Source organism: Liolophura sinensis, chromosome 1, assembly GCF_032854445.1.
Source record: "Liolophura sinensis isolate JHLJ2023 chromosome 1, CUHK_Ljap_v2, whole genome shotgun sequence".
Lineage (NCBI taxonomy): Eukaryota > Metazoa > Mollusca > Polyplacophora > Chitonida > Chitonidae > Liolophura > Liolophura sinensis.
The window spans coordinates 94,488,134-94,503,823 of record NC_088295.1 but is presented as its reverse complement, the minus strand read 5'-3'; the positions used below and the strand labels follow the sequence as shown (position 1 = coordinate 94,503,823).

At 40.9% G+C, this 15,690-nt stretch overlaps 1 protein-coding gene across 1 annotated transcript; it reads left to right on the top strand.

Moving 5' to 3' along the window:
- Positions 1 to 385: 385 nt before the first annotated feature.
- Positions 386 to 15,690, top strand: LOC135462161 (coatomer subunit delta-like). Its single transcript, XM_064739538.1, has 12 exons — positions 386 to 485; positions 3,061 to 3,100; positions 3,515 to 3,738; positions 6,255 to 6,434; positions 6,750 to 6,949; positions 7,305 to 7,396; positions 7,706 to 7,778; positions 8,059 to 8,224; positions 8,416 to 8,563; positions 9,143 to 9,251; positions 10,398 to 10,602; positions 14,062 to 15,690. The coding sequence occupies exons 1-12, from the start codon at positions 483 to 485 to the stop codon at positions 14,149 to 14,151; spliced, it is 1,530 nt and encodes a 509-aa protein (XP_064595608.1). The 5' UTR covers positions 386 to 482; the 3' UTR covers positions 14,152 to 15,690.

Below are 15,690 nucleotides of genomic sequence, written 5' to 3'. Positions count from 1 at the left end.
TGTTTTGTGGCCACTTCCGCCATTTCTCGTCCGGAAGAATGGTTGGGAAGATGTGTCGGCAGAAAACATGAAAACACTAACCTGATAATTATATCTCATTTAAGAGTTAAAATAAAATGCTTCCTTTTTTTTTTGGTCAGGATGTTAAAGCAATTCTAATTTTCCAGCTCAGGGTTATTTACAACATCACCACTTCCGGAAACCTGATCACTCTATAATAAGTAGTCCGAAAGAAAATGATTTTTTAATATATAAAAACATTATACAGTTTGATTTGTGTAGCTAAATTTTATTGTTGATGTCTAGAATTGTTCGAAATGCAACGTTTAACTATAAACACTATTTAAATGCACGTGTAGTGCAAGGCGCAAGGATACACCGGCATCGACGTGGCTTGTGCCATCTTGGAAGGAAATCGTACTTGCTGAAATAGCCACGTTTATTTCCACTGCCTGGTCTCTGCTTGACCAAACACCCTCAGCATGGTTTGTCTAACATTTTGATTTTTTTTGTTTCGATAGCTTTGGTATATTCGTTTCTCATTATAAAGCAAAGCTTTCTAAAGAGGCAGTCTGTTTGCAAACTAGATTGAAATGTCTTCATGAAAATATTAGATAGTAAATTTGACAGATTACGAATGACACCAGCATGCCTTGATCGCTTTGAGTTTTGTTCCCAATAGAACTGTTCCTGTTGTCATTTTCTTACAATTCTTGCATTCATCAGGACTTTATTTCTAAACATTGAGATGCCATTGATAGCGATGTTGAGTTCTTCGAATTGATTTGGCTTGTAACATCACTACCATACGATTTTGATCAAACGTTTTTATTGATGATGCAGACACTGATAAGCGTTTAATGTATTCGATGTGCTGTTGTAGTTTGTATTTTACAAGAATAATCTCAGAATTCAGACATGAAAGACCTACAGCACCCATAGCCCTGGATGATAACAGTCATTTAGCCTACTAACCTCCCCGTCCTGTCCAGTTACTCCTTTACAATGTTTTAAGGTCTGAGGCCACCTGACTTTTACAATCCAAGCAGTTGATCATCCCAGAGGTAAATATCGACCCATATTTCAGCGAGCTCATTCAGCGAATCCAATTGGTCAAAGTGGCGGCCGTTTCCCGCGCTGTGCGATTGCAAACAATGGGCACGTGTCCCAGGAACCCCGATAGGGTATTTGATTGGCGGCCATCTTTATGAAGTGAGCAGAGAAGTTGGAACTTGCTGACATCCAGGGCTACAACACTCAGTACTTCATACTGCTAACAGCAATAGCTGATTTCAGCATAAAAAGTGGATTAGCACATTTATGCTCATCATTGGTTGACGAGTGTGTCGTCAGAACATGTAGCCCTCTGACGACACTCACTGCTGGGATTGCTGGGATAAGTCCATCGCTAAGAGGCAAATTGTACCTGTAAGGTTATGCCTGTATTTCTCTCACTATAGTGGGCATGAAATTGGTACCACATTTTCATGTTGACCTCCCAAATGATGAAAAGAAGTGTGTATGCGGATATGTGACATTATCACCATTCAGAGAAAATTCCATTGATTTCATCAAATGCCAAACATACCAGAACGAATATGATGGTACTCCGGGGGTACATCAGTTTTTATATATCCTCGTGGTCAAGGCGATACATGCAGATACAAACTGTAAAGAAAAAGGGAGGCAACTTTGCTTAAACAAGTCTCGCTCTAATGACAGGAATATGGGAAAATGGGCAAGTGTTATTCCGGAAATACAAAAAAAAAATCTAATGAGCATGCTGCAGTAATTTTTGTTCCTACCATTATGAAAAGCCTAGGGCGCTTTTGCCTTGGTATGTAGCCTGAAAAAAATAAGAGTACATAAACCTTTATGTTTTGAATGTCTTCGTCATTCTTACATGTAGTTAAATCACTGTCCAGAAGCTACCGTCTCCCGACACAAATCAATCGATTTCGTCCCGGTCATTCAGAAAATAAATCTTGATGCCGGGTGATCACAACGGCACCACGTTGGTCGTGAATGAGAGAATTTGACATGGGCAAAGACTGAGTGTTGAGTGCAGAGATTTCCCCTACTGAGTGCTGTGCCACCGACATCATTATCCAAATCAGTATCTTCTCTTTTTTAAATCAGAATTGCCAGAATAACATCCATCACAGTATCCTGTTGTCTTCTTCGCGAGTTTCATTTAATTTCTGACCTAAATCAGCTGATTAGTGACTATGATGTCGTAGCTCCACTGCCACCAACCCAAACATATGATAGCTGTGACCTTCAATAACTGTACGATACAGTCATGGAACAATAATATTAATAGAAAATGACAATGATTACAACCTCTTTCGAAGTCAGAAGGCACTGAACTTCAATAAACGGACTATAAAAATTTAAAGATTTTATTTCATTGCCCAAAGAAAATTACAAAGGGAGACAACTCTGGGTAAGCAGTTGGCCTGGCCTAGTTAGTACCAGTTTTTCTCAGTTTTATGTCTCAAAAATGCTCTTTATGATCATAAATTCGTTATGTGATGAAGTTCCAGGAGTATACCAGTAGATACTTGTGTTCATTTGTAAATATTTTTCCTCCTTTTTCTCCTTGGAAAAATATTACCAACCTCAGTCTAATATCTATCCGTATACCCCTGGAAGGTTGTCATATAACTAATAGAGTGGTTGGCTGCCATCTTGGAGACTGATAATTCTGTTCCCAGAACTGGCTACCGATTTGATGGCCCTGAAAGGGAAGCCAGTTGTAAGATACCGCAAGGTAAAAGGATAAATGAGGAAAATATTTTCACTTTTCATGTATGGTAAGGCCATGAGGACAACTTGTAGCAGCATGCATAGCATTCAAGTTACTGGATTTGACAAGAAGAAGTCATGGAATGTTAGACCAAAGATTGTTATTAAATTAAGGATGAAGAAGTGACATGGATTCTGCATTTGTATATCTACACATGATTGGATGTGCTTGAAAGGGGGAACACCTTACAGATGTACATCTGATGCGTGTCTTGTTATGTTGCTTTATAAATCTTTTTCTTCTCTCTTCAGGTTTTGCTTGCTGCAGCAATATGCAACAAAGCAGGGAAAGGTAAGTGGTAAACTACATGTACATACATGCATACATATGACCTTCAGGGCAAGCATCCAACATGAACGTGCTGGAAATTAAATCACATACATACATTTTCATTTTGGAAGTTACCATTCTCACACTATATGCCCCTGGTTCCTGGGGTTTTGGTGATGAACTGGAATAGTTTTGATATGGCATAAAGTCATCATTCAGTTTTTACAAGTGCTTGTCATATAAAAGAATTTATAACAAGTTTTTGAGGCTTGCACAGATACCTTTTTTAAATACCTACATTTCAGTAATTGTCTGTCAGTTGAAATGCATGTTTCCATAAACAAGTCATGTGAGAATTGCATTTGTTTGTATGTTATGAAGTTCTTACAGGTATAGCATAAAGACTAAGCTGCAGTCTGTGTTTTTCTTTGACAGCTATCATTTCCCGTCAGTTCGTGGAGATGAGCAGGGCCAGGATAGAAGGACTCCTGGCAGCATTTCCCAAACTGATGGGCACTGGCAAACAACACACATTTGTCGAGACAGAAAGTGTTAGATATGTGTATCAGCCCATTGAGAAACTCTACATGCTATTAATCACCACAAAAGCTAGCAACATCTTAGAAGATTTAGAAACGCTCCGGCTCTTTGCACGTGTGGTGAGTAAGATCTAAGCACTTCTTGTGCCTTGCAACATTTGTTGGACTCACAAGCTGAAATATTTTTGTTGTGATTGTAGACATTTTTAAGTTGTTCTAAAGATAGCTTTTCTCATAAAACTATTGATGATATCACGTGTATCATTAATCACACATGGGTTTCAAACTGAGTTGTGTATGTATTTGACTTGGAAACATTTTTTTTAAAAAAGATATTATTTTCGTTTCATGGGATAAGGTTATAAACTTAATCCAGAGTATTTAATAAATGTGTCAAGCATTGATGTCTGCCCTAGATATGTGTCAGGCATTGATGTCTGCCCTTGATCTGTGTTAGGCGTTGTAGTTTGCCCTAGAAATGTATCAAGCGTTGATGTTTGCCCTAGATACGTGTCAGGTGTTGTAGTTTGCCCTAGATATATATCAGGTGTTGATGTCTGCCCTAGATATGTGTCAAGTGTTGATGTCTGCCCTAGATATGTGTCAGGTGTTGATGTCTGCCCTAGATATGTGTCAAGCGTTGATGTCTGCCCTAGATATGTGTCAGGTGTTGTAGTTTGCCCTAGATATGTATCAGGTGTTGATGTCTGCCCTAGATATGTGTCAGGTGTTGATGTCTGCCCTAGATATGTGTCAGGTGTTGATGTCTGCCCTAGATATGTGTCAAGCGTTGATGTCTGCCCATGTATGTGTCAGGTGTTGATGTCTGCCCTAGATATGTGTCAGGTGTTGATGTCTGCCCTAGATATGTGTCAAGTGTTGATGTCTGCCCTAGATATGTGTCAGGTGTTGATGTCTGCCCTAGATATGTGTCAAGCGTTGATGTCTGCCCTAGATATGTGTCAGGTGTTGTCTGCCCTAGATATGTGTCAAGCGTTGATGTCTCCCTAAATGTGTGTCAGGTGTTGTTGTTTGCCCTAGATATGTGTCAGGCGTTGATGTCTGCCCTAGATATGTGTAAGGTGTTGTAGTTTGCCCTAGAAATGTGTCAGGCGTTGATGTCTGTCCTAGATAAGTGTCAGGTGTTGATGTCTGCCCTAGAGATGTGTCAAGCATTGATGTCTGTCCTAGATATGTGTCAGGTGTTGATGTCTGCCCTAGATATGTGTCAAGCATTGTAGTCTGCCCTAGATACGTGTCAGGTGTTGTAGTTTGCCCTAGAAATATCAGGTGTTGTAGTCTGCCCTAGATATGTGTTAAGCCTTGATGTCTGCCCTAGATATGTGTCAGGTGTTGTCTACCCTAGATATGTGTCAAGCGTTGTAGTCTACCCTAGAAATGTGTCAAGCGTTGTAGTCTGCCCTAGATATGTCAGGCGTTGTAGTCTACCCTAGAAATGTGTCAAGCGTTGTAGTCTGCCCTAGATATGTGTATGACGTTGTAGTCTGCCCTAGATATGTGTATGACGTTGTAGTCTGCCCTAGATATGTGTCAGGTGTTGCAGTCTGCCCTAGATAGGTGTCAGGCGTTGTAGTCTGCACTAGAGATGTGTCAAGCGTTGTCAAGCATTGTAGTCTACCCTAGAAATGTGTCAAGCGTTGTAGTCTGCCCTAGATATGTGTATGACGTTGTAGTCTACCCTAGATATGTGTCAGGTGTTGTAGTCTGCCCTAGATATGTGTATGACGTTGTAGTCTACCCTAGATATGTGTCAGGTGTTGTAGTCTGCCCTAGATATGTGTCAAGCGTTGTAGTCTGCCCTAGATATGTGTCAGGTGTTGCAGTCTGCCCTAGATATGTGTCAGGCGTTGTAGTCTGCACTAGAAATGTGTCAAGCGTTGTCAAGCATTGTAGTCTACCCTAGAAATGTGTCAAGCGTTGTAGTCTGCCCTAGATATGTGTATGACGTTGTAGTCTGCCCTAGATATGTGTATGACGTTGTAGTCTGCCCTAGATATGTGTATGACGTTGTAGTCTGCCCTAGATATGTGTATGACGTTGTAGTCTGCCCTAGATATGTGTCAGGTGTTGCAGTCCGCCCTAGATATGTGTCAGGCGTTGTAGTCTGCACTAGAGATGTGTCAAGCGTAATCAAGCATTGTAGTCTACCCTAGAAATGTGTCAAGCGTTGTAGTCTGCCCTAGATATGTGTATGACGTTGTAGTCTACCCTAGATATGTGTCAGGTGTTGTAGTCTGCCCTAGATATGTGTATGACGTTGTAGTCTACCCTAGATATGTGTCAGGTGTTGTAGTCTGCCCTAGATATGTGTATGACGTTGTAGTCTACCCTAGATATGTGTCAGGTGTTGTAGTCTGCCCTAGATATGTGTATGACGTTGTAGTCTGCACTAGAAATGTGTCAAGCATTGCAATCTGCCCAAGAAATGTGTAGGTGGCAGGATTCTGATTGAACTTTTATTTAACTTTTTAAAAGCATTTAAGCCATATCTTTCAAATTTTAAATATGCTGTGGACTTTCTAATTCTGAAAAGTTTGGTTTCCTGTAATCTTGATTTATTGTTACAGTGATGGGAGATATGATTAGATTTACAATATGTATTTGTACCGCTACAGATTCCCGAATACTGCAGGAATCTGGATGAGTCTGACATCGTGGACCAGTCATTCCCTCTAATATTCGCCTTTGATGAGATCGTGGCCCTTGGGTACAGGGAAAATGTTAACCTTGCACAGATCAAGACCTTCACTGAAATGGACTCTCATGAAGAGAAAGTGTTCCTGGCAGTTAGACAGGTCAGTGGACCCATCAGGGCTCTTTTCAGTGTAGATGCTCAGAACACGAACTGAATGGTTTTACTGGCATTGAAGCCATTCTTAAGATTTGCCAGAAAATTCTTCCATGATATGGTGTATCCCATGTAAAGAAGCGTGGCTTTCGGCAGTATTGAGCAGGGGCCTTTGCTTGCTTATCATAAGTATTTTAAGCTTAAAATTTTGGATTTTCACTAATGAAGCACTTTCGTTTGTTTTCCATTATTCTCAGACCAAACAACAAATTTTTGTAATCACTCCCCTTTTTTGATTTTATTTTTTTTTTTTTTTATTCAGACACAAGAGAAAGAAGCGAAGGAGAACATGAAGCGTAAGGCTAAAGAGCTCCAGCAGCAGAGAAGGGAGATGTCACGACATGGCGGATCTGGCTCTAACTACCGAGGGTTTGGCAACAGCTCTGTGGGGGGCAGATCAGACTCAGCCATCATCGAGTCTTCTCTGCCAGAACCAACCAAGGCCTCATACTCAGCACCCAGGTGTGTGTAAAAACCCAGAGTTGTCAGTCATGGATCTGGCCCAGCTGGCATTAGTACATACAGCAAGTGTTACCCCAGGTCCCAGTCCTAATACTCCGTCTATCTAGTACAAAGTATTACCCTGTCAAGATACATGGAAAGTGTAGAGGAGTTTAAAAATGTCTGAATGAAACTGTTGTTGAGACTTTCTTCTGTTGTTAAAGAAAGAATAGTTTTGTGTCAAAAAGGAATCAAGATTTATTTTCTGAATGACCTAAAGTGACCTAACTGTGATACGGTCATAACAATGTTTTTGAGGAGGTTCAATGAACAAAGCAGATAAGATGCTAATTTTTGTGATATTGATTTCTGACAGTAAATCCACTGGTCCCAAGAAAGGCATGCAGTTGTTTCCCAAGAAGAAAGATGAAGACGTTTTCCTCAAACAGCTGGAGTCAGAGGGTCAAAGTAGGCTGCTTTCTCTTCAGAATTTGGTTTACTTATCTTTTCCTTGTGACTGTTATATCCTCCACCCTTTCAATTAAGTATTTGTTAAGAATTCTTCATGTGATGGTTGCCTAAGGTCAGCCTAATCATTATGAACTACAAGTGCTTGTATCATGATTAAAGTAAACTCTTTGGCTGTGTTGATGTATTTGATTTGTGTTTACACATCTGTGGGTAGTAGGTGAAGTATTTGGCTGTTCTATGTGTGAAGTGAGCACAAGAGGCTGTTGGTCTACTGTGACTTATGCCTTTGTCTGCTGTGTGTTACAGAAGTGGTATCGGCTAAGTCCTCAATGCCCAGTGCAGTCGCTAAAGCATCCACACCACAGGTCAATCAGGACAGGTAGGCTGCCATGTACAGTTTCTCTTACACTTCATTTTAACATCAAACATTACAAAGCTGTGGTAATGGGGAATTATATCTTTGAGCTTTTGGTTGAAATGGACTCACCATTTAGCTCCCTGGGGAAACTAATTTGAATTCTGTCTTGTGAGATTGTAGTTTTCCACTCAGCATTTGCACTCCCCTTTTGATGAGCTTTATCACCTTGTTTTAATGCATTTGTAATAATAATGAAAAGTAGGTTGTGTTACGTTGAGTGTTGTTGTTTGTCCTCTGTTAGCATACACATCCGGGTGGAGGAGAAGATCAGCGTGTCAGCTGGACGAGATGGCGGCCTTCAGAACCTAGAGGTGCACGGGCTGATAACCTTGAAGATTTCAGAGGACAAGATGGCCAGAGTGCGCATAGGGCTCAGTAACAATGACACAAAGGGTATCCAGCTTCAGGTGAGTGAGTGTCTCCTATCTGTGATGTGTAATCTGGCTGTCCTATAAGGCAAGTGGAGAGAGGTGTACTTGATATTCATATATCTGTATATAGTGAGCTGTAGTTAGAACAAAGTGGCTTTGGGGGATCATGAGACATCCGGTTAGTACCTTATTTTCTTTGTTCACGTAATTGTATGTTTCCATTGCAGACTCATCCAAACATAGACAAAAAATTGTTTGGCAGTTCCTCTGTGATAGGACTTAAGAACCCAGATAAGCCATTCCCCTTAAATCAAGACATTGGTGTCCTGAAGTGGAGGTTTCAGACACAAGACGAAAGCTTCATGCCTCTCTCAAGTGAGTTTAAACTGTCTCCATGTGTGTGACATACTCAGTCAATGTGCACTGAAGCTCAGAAGAAGAGAATCTGGCATTAGTTTAGCCTGTTCCTCAGAAAGTATGACTCCAAGATCACAAAATGTGATCACAAATCTTGTCTTAACTTCAAAATGTTTTTATATGATAAAACTTTGATTTTTTTGAGGAATTGCTATACTAACAGTTGTCTTAGACTTTCATGATAAAATTGAAAATTCAGATTTAAGTTCAGAACTAAGGTCAGGAATGATACTTTGAATTGAGGCTCAGTCTATGACAATGTTATGATTTTCGGGCAAGATCATTAACGGAGCCAGTTAATGCAGAGTTACCTCCCTTCATATTGGTGGTTTGTTTTAATGGCTTCGATGTTTCTCTGAGGCAGCGAATGTCAGTTTTAGTGATTTTGTCCCATAACCTATTTGATGTGGCACCATCCTGTTATAGATTTGTAATAAATGTGGTGATATTGCAAAGTTTGCCCCATAGCCTATTGGATGTAGGTCCATTCTGTGGTACATTTGTATTAAATGAGGTCATGTTTGTTGCCACTTTCAGTAAACTGCTGGCCGTCAGAGGCAGGAAGTGGGTGTGATGTAAACATTGAGTATGAGCTGGAGAATGAGGACTTGGAGCTGAATGATGTGGTCATCACAATACCTACACCGTGAGTAAACTGTGTCTACCCTCTCGTCAGTGGTAAACTGCTAGCAACTCTGTCTCGCTGTAACTGTGTCTACCCTCTCGTCAGTGGTAAACTGCTAGCAACTCTGTCTCGCTGTAACTGTGTCTACCCTCTCGTCAGTGGTAAACTGCTAGCAACTCTGTCTCGCTGTAACTGTGCCTACCCTCTCGTCAGTGGTAAACTGCTAGCAACTCTGTCTCGCTGTAACTGTGTCTACCCTCTCGTCATTGGTACACTGCTAGTTGTTTAACCGTTTAGGTATACCTCTAGCTTTTCTACAAGGCTGTCTACCTAGCAGATGGCAGACCCTGTTTAACCATATAGGTATACCTCTAGCTTTTCTACATGGCTGTCTATATGGCTGTAGATATATCTACTTGAGGTAACCACTGTGTGTGAGGGAAATCTGAACTACCTCGCGATTTCAGGTACAGCTCAGGTGTGAAAGTCTCATTCACCATTCTCAGTCCAGAAAATACTCATAAGACTCCTTCTGTAAATGTTTACCAGCGACAGGTGATACGGCTGGCCTGGCCTGCCGTTATCTTTTTCTCTGTGGAGTGTTTTCTTCATTGTGTTTTAGCAGAACATGACCCTCACAAGACTATCCTTTTCCAATCCCGCACAGGTTATTAGGCTTCCTGCTTCCCAGCTGAAGGCAGGGAGCTTATTGTTCTTGCTCAGAGTATTATTCGTTTGTGGGCAGTGATTTTTGTAAATTTACTGTTTTTCCTTGAAATATTGTTCTAGTTTCTTAGCTTGGCAAGATTGGATTTCGAGTAAAATCTTGAAACACTCTTGGATCAGTGGATGGGTCCTAAAATTAGATATCCATGTAGAGCAATAATTTAACTAGTCACATAAAATCTGAAAAAGACACTAAAAATAAAAATTTCCCTTAAAACAGCATTGGTCAAATACATGAATTCATAAATTTTTATGTAACTATGATGAATGCCTGTGTATTTCAGGCTCATGATTCTAAATCTGCTTTTGTTTTTTGTGTATGTTTGAAATAGTCAAAAAAATAATTTTAGTTAGGTAATTTCAGTGAAAACGATGAGAGCTATAAATTTGTAAAGCATAGTTTCCCAATGACTTACGTGTGTTGGTGTGTGCGTGTTGTAGGTCAGGTGTAGGAGCACCTGTTGTTGGGGAGTGTGAGGGAGAATACCACCACAACAGCCGTAAGAACATTCTGGAGTGGACACACCCCGTCATTGACTCCTCCAACAAATCCGGCAGTATGGAATTCAGTATGCCTGGCCACCCAGATGATTTCTTCCCTGTGTCTGTCAGCTTTGTCTCAAAAAAATCCTACTGTGATCTAGAGGTGTGTACAGTTGTCCTTTTCTTCCATTAAGTGGGTTTGAATAAGTTGGCTTTGCTCAAGCTCCACACCAGCAGTTTGTGTGACCCTACTCCAGTTTCCCACTTGACTAATCTGTCAGACAACAGCCGTATCTGCCAGAACTGGTTGTCTGTTGAATCGTTGGTCAGTACTTGTGCTTACAGCTGTACCCGTATGTGGGAAGGTCTGGCAGCAACCAGCGGACTGTTGCAGGTTTCTCCCCCGGGCTCTGCCCAGTTTCCACCCACCATAATGCTGGATGCTGTTGTATAAGTGAAATATTCTTGAGTACGGCGTAAAACACCAGTCAAATAAATAAAATAAATAAATAAATACAGCTGTATCAACTAAGTTGTGTATCAGTCATTTATATTTTTGGTTGATATTTAACGCTTTACTCAGGGATGGTTGACATCTCTGACAATTGTCAAGTTAGTGCCTGGAGAAAGCCATAGTGATCACACTAAACCATCACTCTTCATCAGGTGCCTGAGAAAGCCATAGTCCTTACACTAAACCATCACTCTTCATCAGGTGCCTGAGAAAGCCATAGTCCTTACACTAAACCATCACTCTTCATCAGGTGCCTAAGAAAGCCATAGTCCTTACACTAAACCATCACTCTTCATCAGGTGCCTGAGAAAGCCATAGCCCTCACACTAAACCATCACTCTTCATCAGGTGCCTGAGAAAGCCATAGTCCTCACACTAAACCATCACTCTTCATCAGGTGCCTGAGAAAGCCATAGTCCTTACACTAAAGCATCACTCTTCATCTGGTGCCTGAGAAAGCCATAGTCCTTACACTAAACCATCACTCTTCATCTGGTGCCTAAGAAAGCCATAGTCCTTACACTAAACCATCACTCTTGCTTCATCAGGAGCCTGAGAAAGCCATAGTCCTTACACTAGACCATCACTCTTCATCAGGTGCCCGAGAAAGCCATAGTGCTCACACTAAACCATCACTCTTCATCAGGTGCCTGAGAAAGCCATAGTCCTCACACTAAACCATCACTCTTCATCAGGTACATGAGAAAGCCATAGTGCTCACACTAAACCATCACTCTTCATCAGGTGCCCGAGAAAGCCATAGTGCTCACACTAAACCATCACTCTTCATCAGGTGCCTGAGAAAGCCATAGTCCTTACACTAAACCATCACTCTTCATCAGGTGCCTTGAGAAAGCCATAGTGCTCACACTAAACCATCACTCTTCATCAGGTGCCTGAGAAAGCCATAGTCCTTACACTAAACCATCACTCTTCATCTGGTGCCTTGAGAAAGCCATAGTGCTCACACTAAACCATCACTCTTCATCAGGTGCCTGAGAAAGCCATAGTCCTTACACTAAACCATCACTCTTCATCAGGTACATGAGAAAGCCATAGTCCTTACACTAAACCATCACTCTTAATCAGGTACATGAGAAAGCCATAGTGCTCACACTAAACCATCACTCTTCATCAGGTGCCTGAGAAAGCCATAGTCCTTACACTAAACCATCACTCTTAATCAGGTACATGAGAAAGCCATAGTCCTTACACTAAACCATCACTCTTAATCAGGTACATGAGAAAGCCATAGTGCTCACACTAAACCATCACTCTTCATCTGGTGCCTTGAGAAAGCCATAGTGCTCACACTAAACCATCACTCTTCATCTGGTGCCTAAGAAAGCCATAGTCCTTACACTAAACCATCACTCCTCATCAGGTGCCTGAGAAAGCCATAGTCCTTACACTAAACCATCACTCTTCATCTGGTGCCTAAGAAAGCCATAGTCCTTACACTAAACCATCACTCTTCATCTGGTGCCTTGAGAAAGCCATAGTGCTCACACTAAACCATCACTCTTCATCTGGTGCCTAAGAAAGCCATAGTCCTTACACTAAACCATCACTCTTCATCAGGTACATGAGAAAGCCATAGTCCTTACACTAAACCATCACTCCTCATCAGGTACATGAGAAAGCCATAGTGCTCACACTAAACCATCACTCTTAATCAGGTACATGAGAAAGCCATAGTCCTCACACTAAACCATCACTCTTCATCTGGTGCCTAAGAAAGCCATAGTCCTTACACTAAACCATCACTCTTCATCAGGTACATGAGAAAGCCATAGTGCTCACACTAAACCATCACTCTTCATCTGGTGCCTTGAGAAAGCCATAGTGCTCACACTAAACCATCACTCTTCATCTGGTGCCTAAGAAAGCCATAGTCCTTACACTAAACCATCACTCTTCATCAGGTACATGAGAAAGCCATAGTCCTTACACTAAACCATCACTCCTCATCAGGTACATGAGAAAGCCATAGTGCTCACACTAAACCATCACTCTTAATCAGGTACATGAGAAAGCCATAGTCCTCACACTAAACCATCACTCTTCATCAGGTACATGAGAAAGCCATAGTGCTCACACTAAACCATCACTCTTAATCAGGTGCCTGAGAAAGCCATAGTCCTCACACTAAACCATCACTCTTCATCAGGTACATGAGAAAGCCATAGTGCTCACACTAAACCATCACTCTTCATCAGGTGTCTGAGAAAGCCATAGTCCTTACACTAAACCATCACTCCTCATCAGGTACATGAGAAAGCCATAGTGCTCACACTAAACCATCACTCTTAATCAGGTACATGAGAAAGCCATAGTGCTCACACTAAACCATCACTCTTAATCAGGTACATGAGAAAGCCATAGTCCTTACACTAAACCATCACTCTTCATCAGGTGCCTGAGAAAGCCATAGTCCTTACACTAAACCATCACTCTTCATCAGGTGCCTTGAGAAAGCCATAGTTCTTACACTAAACCATCACTCTTCATCAGGTGCCTGAGAAAGCCATAGTGCTCACACTAAACCATCACTCTTCATCAGGTACATGAGAAAGCCATAGTGCTCACACTAAACCATCACTCTTCATCAGGTGTCTGAGAAAGCCATAGTCCTTACACTAAAGCATCACTCTTCATCAGGTACATGAGAAAGCCATAGTCCTCACACTAAACCATCACTCTTCATCAGGTACATGAGAAAGCCATAGTGCTCACACTAAACCATCACTCTTCATCAGGTGTCTGAGAAAGCCATAGTCCTTTCACTAAAGCATCACTCTTCATCAGGTACATGAGAAAGCCATAGTCATTCATACATTCAATTAAAACTCGCCACAGTATGGTTGCAGTAATGCTGAAGTGAAGTTAGGTCCTGTCATTCGTTCAGCTGAACACGGTGACTGATCCAGGACAAGATGATTTGAACCTGGGACCTCATGGGTTTGCAGAGAAAACAATACATGTACATGACTTCAGTGCGACTGAATTGTGTAACCACGGTAATATAATGTGTACACAATTAGGTTAAATGTAATATGGTAGTGATATATCTATACTCACCACGTATCAATTTTGTTTTCTTTTCAGATTTTAGGGGTCAAGCATGTAGATGATGACCAGCCTGCCAAGTTTTCATCAGAAGTTATTTTCTATGTTGATAAATATGAAATCGTCTGAAGGCTATGTTTAATAATGATCTGTTTAAAAAAATCTATCAGAGAAATGCAAATGAAGGGAATATATGATGTGGGTTGGTTCATTTGTAATTTATCTATTGAAGACAAGGCTGACTGGCCTCTGTGCCTGTCTAGAGCTGACCTACTCTTCAGTCTGCTGTCCAGCAGCTTAGAATGGGAGCGTAAATTATCCAGCCCAGCAGTGAAATCGTCATACAGATGCTTTATTTAATATGTACATGAAGACTCTCCTGCAGGGGGCATTATACCAGTCATTCTGTTCTGATTCAATGATACAACTAGTCTATGCAAATATTGTCGCTAGAGGTCTTTAGGCTGGACTCCCAACCAGAGTTATCTGCCCCTAGCTCAGCTACCTAATTGCCTTGTCCCAAACTTGGGGTTTCATTCTGTAATCATAACACAGAAACTGGAGTCGAGCGATGCATGCATTAGCCTGGTTACCTGTGTTACCTGGTTAGCTGTGTCAAGTTAAAACATCAGGAATCCATTTTATTAAAATATTAAAACACCTTAAAGGGTAGAACTTAATTAAGAAATCATAAAATTGTGTTGAAGTTCTCTCATAGGTCATGGAATTTAATTCTTAAAAGAAATCTTTGAAAATATTGAAGTTTTACTAATTAGGTCAAAGTAGCCTCTAAGTTTATGTAGCAGATTTTCCCAGGTGTTAGGCTAAAGCTTTGAGAAATAGGAATACACCCAGGGGCAGATTCTGGTAATAGTGATCTGTTCGCAAATGTTAGCATGTTAAGTGTTGAAAAACGAATCTTAAGTAGGCAAGAATTATTAAGAGACTTTATTCCACGAGGTCAAGAATATAAAGCTGTTAAGAATGGTGCATCACGTGTCAGTAGATAGGGCAAGAAAAAGTCTGCATGCTGTACATAGACAAATCTGTCACCCATCAACATTGTACAGAAAGGGCAGTGAAAGACAGAGAGGATGTCAGAGTTGTGTAAAATACCCCTTCAGAATTGGACTTTTATATTTATGACTTGTAAATATGACATTGAAATTTCTATAGTAAGATATTTTGTTGCGGTCATCCTGTTGAAGGATTTGTAGTAGCTCCATTCGTGTACAGCACACAGTAAAGCATCCTGTAACTGTACTGTTCATACAGCAAGTGCCCCCTTCATCGATATGTATTATACAGGTATACATCGTTCTCATTTAAATGTTGCTGTCAGTTGGCGATCATAGTGCTGGGAACAAGTTCATACTAGGATATGATGTGGGTAAAGAAAATGTTTATCCAGCTAACACACATAAATAAACCAGTGTTATCTGGGGGTTATCGGCTAGCCTCACAAATCTGATTACCACACCTGACATTCAGCAGATTTGTGTGGTATGTATAATTCCTGTTATCTGGGCGTTATCGACTACCCTCACAAACCAGGTTACAACACCTGACATTGAGAGGAAAGTATTTTGTTCATTGAGCTTTACTGCCAAAAATCACTTTGGTCAGTGTATGTATACATATGAAATATATAAAGTGTTAGACAAAACA